The sequence below is a fragment of the Symphalangus syndactylus genome, chromosome 9 (assembly GCF_028878055.3).
Source record: "Symphalangus syndactylus isolate Jambi chromosome 9, NHGRI_mSymSyn1-v2.1_pri, whole genome shotgun sequence".
Classification (NCBI taxonomy): domain Eukaryota; kingdom Metazoa; phylum Chordata; class Mammalia; order Primates; family Hylobatidae; genus Symphalangus; species Symphalangus syndactylus.
The window spans coordinates 61,251,038-61,263,320 of NC_072431.2; the positions used below are offsets into that span (position 1 = coordinate 61,251,038).

At 53.2% G+C, this 12,283-nt stretch overlaps 2 protein-coding genes across 7 annotated transcripts in view; both read right to left on the reverse strand.

Moving 5' to 3' along the window:
• SRRM3 (serine/arginine repetitive matrix 3) overlaps positions 1 to 1,691 on the reverse strand; it is an 85,233-nt gene extending 83,542 nt beyond the window's left edge. Inside the window, exon 1 of the mRNA XM_055292759.1 lies at positions 1,521 to 1,691. The gene's annotated coding sequence lies outside the window, so the exon portion shown is untranslated. The remainder of the gene's footprint in view (positions 1 to 1,520) is intronic.
• LOC129489725 (general transcription factor II-I repeat domain-containing protein 1-like) overlaps positions 1 to 12,283 on the reverse strand; it is a 53,830-nt gene that overhangs the window by 15,267 nt on the left and 26,280 nt on the right. The window contains exon 9 of one of the 6 annotated variants that reach the window (XM_055292763.2): positions 4,192 to 4,652. The exons of 3 other annotated variants lie outside the window; for them this stretch is intronic. In XM_055292763.2, coding sequence (XP_055148738.1) covers positions 4,518 to 4,652 — 135 coding nt within the window. In that variant the 3' untranslated portion in view covers positions 4,192 to 4,517. Of the gene's footprint in view, positions 1 to 4,191; positions 4,653 to 7,314; positions 7,662 to 12,283 lie in introns of those variants that run through there. 2 more of the 6 variants (XM_055292764.2, XM_055292768.2) reach the window with 2 other exon arrangements.

Here is a 12,283-nt window from a genome sequence, read left to right on the forward strand (position 1 = left end):
GAAAAGTGTGCTTCAAATACCACTGAACACTATTCCACATTTATCCAGCTCTTCTTTAAGAAATTCTTACTTGTCTCCTATTGACTAACACTCACCCAGCATTTTATACCATAAAAGTAGTCTCCCATCTCCTTATCCAGATTATTTCTTTCAACAGCAAAGTAGACATTGTTAACACTACACCTGTTTTACAGATTGAAAACAGACTCAGAAAGGTCAGTGGCTTACCTAAGGTCACATAACCTAGATTTGATCCCATGTCTGTCTGATATCAGAGTCCATGACTCCCAACCCACGTACCCCTACCTCTTAAAACCCAGTTGACTCTTTAGTCACTCTTCAAGAATACCTCCTGCACCCCACAGGAGAGTGGGATGGGGCATAAAGTTAAGGAACCAGAAAGCTAGTGTTGTGTGGGAACAATTTCCTAGCCAGCTGGGTCCTATTTTTGGCTGAGGAAGAAGCTGGCACAAACCGGGGCCATGACCTTAAGATGCCCCCTGGACAGACGAACTTGTGTACGTCTCTCCATCAAAGCCCAGCACCTGCCATTTCTCTTGCCATGAGACAAAAGACCAGCCCAAGCCCCCGGTGCTAGGGTGAGTGAGGTCTTAGGGCAGCGAGAAGTTATGGCTGGGATAGGGCACAGGCATTGAAGTACCACATCAGACCTTGATACAACCTTCCCTTCCTCCCCTTAAATCTCTCCCCACAACGGATCTGCTGTCAGGAGTAGGAACTGCAGGAGGCTTCAATACTGTCCAGGCAGGAGCTCTGGGAGGGAGGGGGAGGCGGAGGCAAGGCAGAGGTTGCGTCTTTTCTCAGCTCTCCTCTTTACCAGGAATTCACTCTGAGGCAGGGCTAACTCTGGGCTAGAAACTCTCTCTGAGCGTCCGTGAGGAGGGGTGTGTGCACAGAGAACCCCCCTCCCAAATTCCTAGTAGCTATTTTCTCTTCTGTGTCCTCCATCCTCTTCCCAGTGCAAGAGTAAATGCCATCCTGTGAGACCCAGTTCTCCTTGCCAGCTCCTGCCTCCCTAGGGGCATTTGGGCAGCCGGGAAAGGGGCCAGGCTGTCCCCTGGGCCGGCACCTCCTGCTGGACAGAGGCCCAGCATCCAGATGGGGGCCTGCTCCCCCCACCAGGGCCAGTGACTAGCATCTCCATGGGGTCCCTGTATCGGTCCTCCCTTCCCTGGGGAGCAGGTCCTTCTCCTCAGTGGGACTGCGGCTGGGGGGCCTCCCTGGCACCCTCATGGACCAGGCCATGGTCATTTATGCCCAGGGGAGTCCTGCCCATGACCCCAAAGGGTCCCCACTGTCTCCATCCCTCTCAGTGAAATGAATGTCCCTCATCTCTGCTCCCCGGGCGCCTGGCACCCCCGGACAGACACCCTCGCCGATCCCCCACACTGCCCCTCTGCTCGGGGGAGCCTGCAGACCACGGGGGTGCTGGGGAGGCCCGAGCTTCCACCCAGCCCCAGCCCCTCTGGGAGATGCCCCCGCCCCACAGGCGCTCTCACCTCACCGCTGACCGCCGCGATCTGCCGGGCGCTGGGGCCAGGCCCTCGGGTCCCACCGGTCCGGGCTGCCGCCTCGCCTGGGCTGGGTTGGGCAGGGCAGCTCCGCGGCCCCCACGGCCCCGCACCCTCCGCCTCCCCGCGGGTGCTGCCGCCGCTTGCTGAAATGCTGGACAGCGCACCGCCACCGAGGCGCCTCCCTGCCCGCCCGCCGGCCAGAGCGGCGCGGCCCCGCGCCCGCAGCGCCCTCCGCAGGCCTGGAGGAACGCCCGCAGCGGAGGCAACAGCCCGGACGGCTGGGACGGGCTCTCCCCCGGCCCGCTCCCCCTCCTCCCCGCCCCCTTCCCCTCCCTTCCCCCGTTCCCTTCGCCCCTCACCTCGCCGTCCCCCCGCCCCTATCCCCGGCCCCCAGGGACATCTGTTTGCCCCACTTGCGAGAGGGGGCACGTCAGCCCTGGAAGGCGCCTGGGGCAAGGGAGGTTATTAGTTTGGATCTGGGAAATGCATTCGGTGTGCAGAAGCCTCGCCAGGACCCTCTCTTCCCACCCAGTGTTAAAGAAGGCACCAGGGGCTGAGCGCGGTGGCTCACACGTATAATCCCAGCACTTTGGGAGGCTGAGGCGGGAGGATAACTTGAGGCCAGGAGTTCGAGACCAGCCTGGCCAACATGGTGAAACCCAGTCTCTACTAAAAATACAAAAATTAGCCAGGCGTGGTGGCAGGCACCTGTAATCCCAGCTACTCAGCTACTTGGGAGGCTGGGGCAGGAGAATCGCTTGAACCTGGGAGGCAGAGGTTGCAGTGAGCCGAGATTGCACCATTGCACCCCAGACTGGGCGACAAGAGCAAAACTTAGGGTCAAAAATAAAATAAAATAAAATAAAATAAAAGGCACCAGGGAGGTTGAGGTGGGAGGATCGCTGGAGCCCAGGAATTTGAGGCTGCAGTGACCTATGGTCGCGCCACTGCACTCCAGCCTGAATCATTTTTTGACACCATCTCAAAAATAAAAAAAAATTTAAAAAAAGGAGGAGGTTAGTGTGCGAGACATCCCAATGGAGACAGGAGATTTTAAATTATTTTTTTTAATTTTAAAATTTTGGCTGGATGCAGTGGCTCACATTTGTAATCCTAACACTTTAGGAGGCTGAAGTGGGAAATCACTGAGCTCAGGAGTTCGAGACCAGCCAGGCCAACATGAGGAAAACCTGTCTCTATGAAAAATACAAAAATTTGCCAGATATGGTGGCATGCATGCACCTGTGGTCCCAGCTACTTGGGAGGCTGAAGTGGGAGGAAGGCTTGAGCCTGAGAAGCGAAGGTTGCAGTGAGCCAAGATTGCTCCATTGCACTCTAGCCTGGGTGACAGAGCCTCATTTTGTCTCAAAACAAAACAAAACAAAAACAAAAAACAACCAAAAAATTAAATTTTTAATAGAGATAGGGTTTGATTATGTTGCCCAGGCTCTCCTTGAACTCCTGGCCTCAAGCAATCCTCCTGCCTTGGCCTCCCAAAGTGTTGGGATTACAGGCGTGAGCTGCTACACCAGACTTTTTTTTGTGTGTGTGTGTGACAGGGTCTCGCTCTGTTGCCCAGGCTGGACTGCAGTAGTGTGATCATATCTCACTGCAACCTCAAACTCCTGGGTTGAAGCCATCCTCCTTCCTCAGCTTCTCAGAGTGCTGAGATTACAAGCATGAACCACTGTGCCTGGCCAGGAGGAGAGGATTCTGAGAATGGAAATGCTGAGCCTTTGATGTTGCTGGGTTGGGAGTCTGGGGTCCACAGTTCAAGTCACCATTGGGTTACTCTCTGTGTGACCTTGGTCTGTTCCTCCCACAGCTCCTGGCCCCCTTTCAGGGAGCAGGCTGAGTGAAGGAAATTCAGAGTTGGAGATGTTGGGAGACCAGAGACCTTCCCTAAATAGAGACGTTAGAAACCAGGAACGTGGAGTCCCCTGTCTCAAGCTCACCACTGGTGTCTCCATGGCTGTGTCAGGAGGCAGGACTGGAAGTGCCACAGCAGCCCTGACTTGGGGGAACAGTGATGAGGCACATCAGGTGCCTGGGGTGCAGATTTTAGGAAGAATTTGCATGGCACCAAGAGGCATCCCTGGGTCTGAGTGTGTTTGTTGTGAGTCTGTGTGTGGGTTTATGTGTGTATGTGCCCCCATGTGTCTGTGTCTGTGCATCTGTTTTTATTTTTTTGAGATGGAGTTTCACTCTTGTCACCCAGGCTGGAGTGCAATGGTGCAATCTCGACTCACTGCAGCCTCCACCTCCTGGGTTCAAGCAATTATCCTGCCTCAGCCTCCAGGGTAGCTGAGATTACAAGTGCCCGCCACTGCTCCTGGCTAATTTTTGTATTTTTTTTTCTTTTTCTTTCTTTTTAAGTAAAGACGGGTGTTTCACCATGTTGGCCAGGCTGGTTTCGGACTCCTGACCTCAGGTGATCCACCTGCCTCAGCCTCCCAAAGTGCCGTGATTACAGGCGTGAGCCACCACACCTGGCCTGTGCATCTGTTTTTGGATTCATGTCTTTCTGGGGTCTGTGTCTGTGTGTGCCCTCCTGTAACTGCCTCATGGATTCTCCTTGCCCACTGCCCAGATAGAGCCAATTTATCGAGACAGGGGAATTGCAATATGCAAGGAGTTTAATACATGTAGAGCCAACTAAATGGGAGACCAGAGTTTTATTATTACTCAAATCAGCCTCTCCAGAAATTCAGAGGCTAGAATTTTTCAAGGATAGTTTGGTGGGTCGGTTGGGGAGGTGACTAGGGAATGGGAGCTGCTGACTGGTTGGGGATGCATTCCTTTTTTTTTTTTTTTTTTTTTTTTGAGATGGAGTTGCATTCTTGTTGCGCAGGCTGTAGTACAATGGTGCGATCTCAGCTCACTGCAACCTCCACCTCCCAGGTTCAAGCGATCCTCCTGCCTCAGCCTCCCGGTAGCTGGGATTACAAGCATGCGCCACCACACCTGGCTAATTTTGCATTCTTAGTAGAGACGGGGTTTTTCCATGTTGGTCAGGCTGGTCTCAAACTCTGGTTGGGGATGCATTCCTATGGGTGTGGAAAATGGTCCTCTTGCATTGAGTCCGCTTCTGGATAGGGCCACAGAGGAGTTGCTGGTCTGAGTGGAATAATCCGACAGGAATGCAAAAGCCTGGTCAGGCACGGTGGCTCACGCCTGTAATCCCAGCACTTTGGGAAGCCGAGGTGGATGGATCACCTGAGGTCAGAAGTTCGAGACCAGCCTGGCCAACATGGGAAAACCGTGTCTCTACGGCCCTCATTCTTTTTTTTTTTTTTTTTTAAGTAGAGACAGGTGTTTCACCATGTTGGCCAGGCTGGTTTCAAACTCCTGACCTCAGGTGATCCTCCTGCCTCCTCCTCCCAAAGTGCTGGGATTACAGGCATAAGCCACCACGCCCGGCCCTCTCTTATAATTTTTGCAAAGGCGGTTTCACTCTTCCCCTCCCCTCTTCCTTTGCCCAGGTTTCCTTACCTACCAGAATCTTTGGAGTCTGTGTGTGTGTGTGTGTGTGTGTGTGTGTGTGTAAGATCCTTGAACTGCAGGCCCTTGCACTATTTGCAGAACAAAGATTGAGGGTGAGGGAGAGGGGTGGGCTACAGCTGCTGCCACCAGTACTGCAGCTCCACAGCCCCGGGGGTCAAGTCCTCTGCTGATCTCCTGCCTTCTGGCTGCATGAATATTTCATTTGCTGGGACTTTGAGCTGGCCTAGCACCAGTCAGCTTGGTTGCTCCTTCTTCCTGAGAGGAGCTGCCCCCTCTGTGCCTGGCTGGGGCTTCCCAGGCAGGTCAAGGTCTGGGAGAGGGCTCTGGGAGTGGGGGCTTGGGGCTGGTGGCTGCAGGCCTTTCCTTGACTGGAGAACCATGGCTGGGTGTGTGGAGAGGAGTGGAGGAAACTCACAGGAGGCGTGGAGACGCGGCATCATCTCAGAGTGAAATGCATGCCTTAAATGAAGCTGGCTTTTTTTTTTTTTTTTTTTTTTTTTTGAGATGGAGCATCGTTCTGTTGCCCAGGCTGGAGCACAGTGGCACGATCTCGGCTCACTGCAACCTCTACCTCCTGGGCTCAAGCAATTCTCCTATCTTAGACTCCCGAGTAGCTGGGACTACAGGCGCATGTCACCATGCCCAGCTAATTTTTGTATTTTTAGTAGAGATGGGGTTTTACCATGTTGGCCGGGCTGGTCTTGAACTCCTGACCTCAGGTGATCCGCCTACCGTGGCCTCCCAAAGTGCTGGGGTTACAGGCGTGAGCCACCGTGCCCAGCCAAAGTTGGCTTTATGAAACTTCACATTGCTTTGGTTCCTGACCGACCCTGGCCTCATCTCCGGAATTAGCACCTGGGAGCACTGCCCCAGCTGGGCACACCTCCTCCTGCCCTTCCCTGGTCTGTCTCTGCAGCACCTCCCTCCCTGGTTTTGCAATGGGAGCAGCTTCAGGGGAGAAGGGGATTTGGGCCTATAAAAGATGACTGCGACCAGACGCGGTGGCTCACACCTGTAATCCCAGCACTTTGGGAGGTCGAAGCAGGCAGATTACTTGAGGCCAGAAGTTCGAGACCAGCCTGGCCAACGTGGTGAAACCCTGTCTCTACTAAACATACAAAAATTAGCTGGATGTGGTGGCGGGCAGCCTCCCAGCTACTCGGGAGGCTGAGGTGGGAGGATCGCTTGAACCAGGGAGGCGGAGGTTGCAGTGAGCTGACATCGCGCCACTGCACTTCAGCCTGGTTGACAGAGTGAAACTCCATCTCAAAAAAAAAAAAAAAGCTGTCTGCAAGCAAACTTCTCCAGCTGCCTGGAACTCTGTATTCTACCAGTCTCAGAATCCCAGGCCACCTTTCCATCCCAATACTCCCCCCTCTTCCTTCGCGCTCCCTTCTCCTGGCTCATAGGGATAGACTCTGCCTTGGTTTCCCCACCCAGCCTGCTAATTTCCCCAAAACGCGCTCCTCCCCTTGTGCAACTTGTTTCAAAAAATGGCACCGCCATCTGTGCTGGCTTTTCTCTGTGTGATCCTCTGGCTCCGGCTCTGCCCTGCTCTAGGCCTTGGAGGGAGGCTGGCCTCTGCGGGCCGATTACCCAGGCTCCCTCGCTCTTGGCGTCCGGTTGGGTTCATCTAAGGGGAGGCATCACCAGGAGAAGCCAGATCCAGGAGAAGGGGAGGAGAGAGAGGTTAGGGATTTATTCCCCTGCTGAGTTCCTCTCCTGCCCCTCTTCTCCACCTCCTGTTCTTCTGGCCAAGTTTTTCGGCCTCCTCCCTACAGCCTAGGAGTGGTAATGGCTTCCCAGTAATTTAAGTCCTCGGCTGCTTCTCTATGTCTTCTCGGTTCATTCTCATATCCCCATCTGCACCTGTGTGCAGGGTCCCTTCATCAAGCTCTCGTCAATGGGACCTTTGTACGGGGATGTCTATTTCATTCTAGATCCCTGATCCAAGAACCTTCCTTGCCCTAAATCCGGTCTCTAAGTCAGAGACCTGTGAGTCTGTGAGATTCTCCAGTTCCTCCCTTTGCCGTTTAGACCTTCCATCTCCTGGGACTGTCCCCACTTCTTTTTTTTTTTTTGAGATGGAGTTTCTTTTTTTTTTTTTTTTTGAGATGGAGTTTCACTCTTTCTCCCAGACTGGAGTGCTGTGGCATGATCTCGGCTCACTGCAACCTCTTCCCCCCATGTTCAGGCGATTCTCCTGCCTCAGCCTCCCAGCTAAACGGGGTTTCACCATGTTGGCAAGGCTACCACAATTTTAAAAAAAGAAAGAGGGGAAACTAGTGCTGGACAGGGAGACAGTTTTATTTATTTTATTTTTTATTTTCAGAGACAAAGTTTCAGTTTGTCGCCCAGGCTGGAGTGCAGTGGCATGATCACAGCTCACTGCAGCCTCAACCTCCTGGATCAAGCAATCCTCCTGCCTCTGCCTCTGAGTAGCTTGGACTACAGATGTGCACCACCAAGCCCAGCTCATTTTTATTTTTTATTTTTTTAAAGAAACAGATACTCACTATGTTGCCCAGGCTGGTGAGACACTGTTTTATCTGCAGATGTCTTTGAAAGATTCATTGACCAAGTGCCATCTGAGCAGAAATTGCCTGTTCAGAGGGAGAGTGTCTGGGGAGGGGGAGGACACAGGGAAGGGGTCTGGTATCAAGGCCTGGCCCAGGCAGACATTCTGAGGCTGCAGAAGTGGGGACAGGGCTGGGCGCGGTGGCTCACGCCTGTAATCCCAGCACTTTGGGAGGCCAAGGCGGGCAGATCACCTGAGGTCAGGAGTTTGAGACCAGCCTGACCAACGTGGTGAAACCCCATCTCTACTAAAAATACAAAAATTAGCCGGGCATGGTGGCAGGCACCTGTAATCCCAGCTATTCAGGAGGCTGAGGCAGGAGAATGAACCCAGGAGGCGGAGTTGCAGTGAGCCGAGATAGCGCCACTGCACTCCAGCCTGGGTGACAGAGCAAGACTGTCTCAAAAAAAAAAAAAAAAAAAAAATTAGCCAAGCATGATGGCAGGCACCTGTGGTCCTAGCTACTTGGGAGGCTGAGCAGGGAGGATCACTTGAGCCCAGGAGGTTAAGGCTGCAGTGAGCCGAGATCACATCACTGCACTCCAGCCTGGGCAACATAGTGAGGCCCTGTCTCAAACAAAACAAAATGAAAAACAAAACCTGGTCCTTCTGCTGTCCCAATACCTTAAATGCCCACTCTTTTCTGCTGGTCCAATCCATCAACATTCCCATGCTATCGGCCTCCTTTTTCTCTCCTCACTCCCTCCGGCCCCTCCCTGATGCCCCCTCCATGTCCAGCACTTTGCTGGATCATATTGGGGGACCCCTGTGGACCATGCAGCCTCCTTCTCTTCTCTTTGTGCCCCTCTGCCTAGCCCACCCAGATCTCTTCCTCTCCATCTCCCTCCCCTCCCCCAGCACATCTCCCTCTCTGTCTGCAGAGCCTGGGAAATTGAGGAGTCCCTTGTGGCAGGGCTGACCTTGAAGCAGATCTTTAATAAAAAATGAGCAGAGGCGGCAGCCTTCCCTGCTCGCCCCTCCTCCCTCCCAGCCTTCTACTCTCCTCGCCGTTGCTCGTAAATCCACCATCAGGGGCCATTGCTCTGGGGTAAGCATTGCCCTCATTAGGGTCTTTTAAAAGCTGCGTGTTCTTGGGACGTGGGGATGTGAAGGAAGAAAGCTGTTGTTGAGATCTGGGGATGCGATGTAGAAGGGGAGGGGGCTACACTTTGAGGCTGTGGCCTCTGCTGCTTCTGCCTAGAGCTTCACATGTGCCCCCCCAGCCCTAGGACCCCCTCTCACCACCAAAGTGTTACACGATACTAATGGTCCAGCCCCCACCCCAGCCTGAGGTCATCCTAGTCTGGAAAGGGATGGTTCTCAGCAGCAGCCTATGCCTCACCCACTTGGAGGGGCTTCAAATCAAGTCTCCTGCAGATCCAGGTCTGCTCTCAGCCTGAGCCCAGGAGTGACAGTGACGCACATCTTTGAAAACTGCAGTAATCTGGCTGAGTACAGTGGCTCACACCTGTAATTCCAGCACTTTGGGAGGCTAAGGTGGGAGGATCACTTGAGCCCAGGAGTTCAAGACCAGCCTGGGCGACATAGTGAGACCCTGTCTCTACTAAAAAAAAAAAAAAATTAGCTGAGTGCAGTGCACACACCTGTAATTCAAGCTACTTGGAAGGCTGGGGCAGGAGGATCCCTTGAGGCCAGCAGTTTGAGGTTGCTGTGAGCTATGATTGCATAACCGCACTCCAGCCAGGGTGACAGAGTAAGACCCTGTCTCTAAAAATAAATAAACAATGCTGGGTGCGGTGGCTTATGCTTGTAATCTCAGCACTTTGGGAGGTCGAGGCGGGCTGATCATTTGAGGCCAGGAGTTCGAGACCAGCCTGGCTAACATGGCGAAACCCTGTCTCTACCGAAAATACAAAAATTAGCTGGGCGTGGTGGTGCCTGTAATCCCAGCTACTCAGGAGGCTGAGGCAGGAGAATCACTTGAACCTGGGAGGTGGAGTTTGCAGTGAGCTGAATCAGGCCGTTGCACTCCAGCCTGGGCTAAAAACGAGACCCTGTCTCAAAAATAAATAAATAAATAATAAAAATAAAATTTAAAAATGGAAACTGCTGTATTCCAGTGATTGTACTTCCTGCTGATTACCTCTAATCCCACAATGAGCCCGTGAGCAAAGGACCAGCGTCCCATCTTACAGATGAGAACACTGAGGAGCAGGGCAGTTCAGAGCTTGGCCACAGCCATTCAGTCCATAAGCATACTGGGCAATGATTTGAGCCAGGATTTGTCTGACCCAAAGCCAGGCCTGCCCCTGGGCCAGTGGCCTTGGGGTTGTGCCCCATCTCATCTCTCTTCCCTGGGTCTGCTGCCCAGGCCCCTGCCCTGAGCATAGCACACAGCTCTTCCCCCTTCCTGATCCCAGAACCACCCGGGCCCTTGACGGCAGGCTGTGCTGGAAGAACAGACCTCTCAGAACCAGGTTGTCAATTTCCCGACTCCTCAGCATGTTCCCCTCTTCCCTTGGACCTCTTGGGACTCTAGAGCCTGAAACCCCCTGAACTGTCCACACGGTGGGTGTGTCACCCTGGCTGGCCCACCAGGCTAATTTTTTTTTTTTTTTGAGGTTTTTTTTCACTGAGGTTGCAGTGAGCCAAGATAGTGCCACTGCACTTCCAGCGGGTTGACATAGTGAGACCCCGTCTCTAAATAAAGAAATAAACAAATCAGCCATAGGCTGAGGCGAGAGGATCACTTGAGGCCAGGAGTTCGAGACCAGCCTGGCCAACATGGTGAAACCCTGTCTCCACTAAAAATACAAAAATTAGCCAGGCATGGTGGCAGGCACCTGTAATTCCAGCTATTCAGGAGGCTGAGGCAGGAGAATCACCAGAACCCAGGAGGCAGAGGCTGCAGTGAGCCGAGATCGCACCACTGCACTCCAGCCTGGATGACAGAGTGAAACTCTGTCTCAACAACAACAAAAAATTGCCCAGCTCAATAGAGGGAAGGTTAGGATGACGAGAGAATGGGGTGATGATGTGGGCAGTGGTGGAGGGCAAAGGACAATGGTGGCCTGAGGTGCAGCTCCTGTCTTTCTTTTTTTCTTTTCTTTTCCTTTCCCTCCCTCCCTCCCTCCCTTCCTTCCTATCTTTCTTTCTTTCTTTTTTTCTTTCTTCAGAGGCGGACTCTCACTCTGTTGCCCAGGCTGGAGTGGAATGGCATGATCTCAGCTCACTGCAACCTCCGCCTCCCAGGTTCAAGTGATTCTCCTGCCTCAGCCTCCTGAGTAGCTGGGATTACAGGTGCCTGCCACCACACCTGGCTAATTTTTGTATTTTTAGTGGAGACAGGATTTGACCATGTTGGCCAGGCTGGTCTCGAACTCCTGACCTTATGTGATCCACCTGCCTTGGCCTCCCAAAGTGCTAAGATTACAGGCGTGAGCCACCACGCCCGGCCCCCTGACTCTTTCCTTGGCCATCACCTACTCATCATAGTCCCTTCATCCCATACTGGGGACCTGTGACCAGGTCCACTGGGCAGGTGCCCGGCCCAGGGACCCTCACCCCCAAGGATTGTGCAGTGGGCTCTCTCTCCTTGGAGGCTGGGAGCACTGAACCTGGGTCCCCGTGTTCCGACTGGGGGCAAGATGCCAGCAGAGACAGCAGCTGAGGCTACCTTGGACAATGTGACCCAGTTTCATCTGCATCTGTCTGCCAGGAGAACAGATTCAGTCACCTGAATTTATTGCACACATCCACACCCACATGCCAGACTCACACACATCTACCATGTATTGTATATCATATATACATGCCACACACGCAAAGCCATGCATCCCCCACACTTTTCTACACGCCCCCCTCACACCCCATGATGTGCTCCATGCACTGGCTGTATCTACTCCTCCAAGCACATATATCCACACCTCTTTCACCCCGTGAGAATCAAACTTCAGGCACACTCCACACCCATGCAGCTCCCAACATGGACAACACATACACTCCCATATAACTAGACTGGCCAACATGGGGAAACCCCATTTCTACTAAAAATACAAAAATTAGCCGGGTGTGGTGGCACATGCCTGTAATCCCAGCTACTCGGGAGGCTGAGGCAGGAGAATCGCTTGAACCCAGGAGGCAGAGGTTGCAGTGAGCTGAGATTGTACCACTGTACTCCAGCCTGGGCGACAGAGCGAGACTCTGTCTCAAAACAAAAACAAAAACAAAAATACATGGGCACCCATGCCTGATATACCTGCCAATGCATTGGACCCTGGCCCGCCAAACTATCCTCAAGACAAACCCTGGCCTCCAAATTTTCAGGGAGATTGATTTGAGTAATAATTCCATCTCCCACGTGGCATGGCTAGCCTCATGTCGATTACACTCTTTCTTTATTACAATGCCATGGTCTCAGGGAATTGGTTTTATCTGTGCAGTGGGCAGGAAGAACCCATCGGGCAGCTACAACTCCCAGCCAGGCACAGTCCCAGAGTGAGCCCAGGGCAGCTATTGTGTTTATGGGATGGCCGCCCTGTGCCAGGCACCTCCTGGGCCTGGATGTGGGGTGGGGGAAGTTAGCAAGCTGAGGCTGAGAGTAGAAAATGTAGCCTGCAGAGGTGGCTGTCCGAAGGAAAAGCACACCCACACTGATTGGAGCCCCAGCTACCCAGAGACAGGAGGAGATGGACTGAAGTTTCCT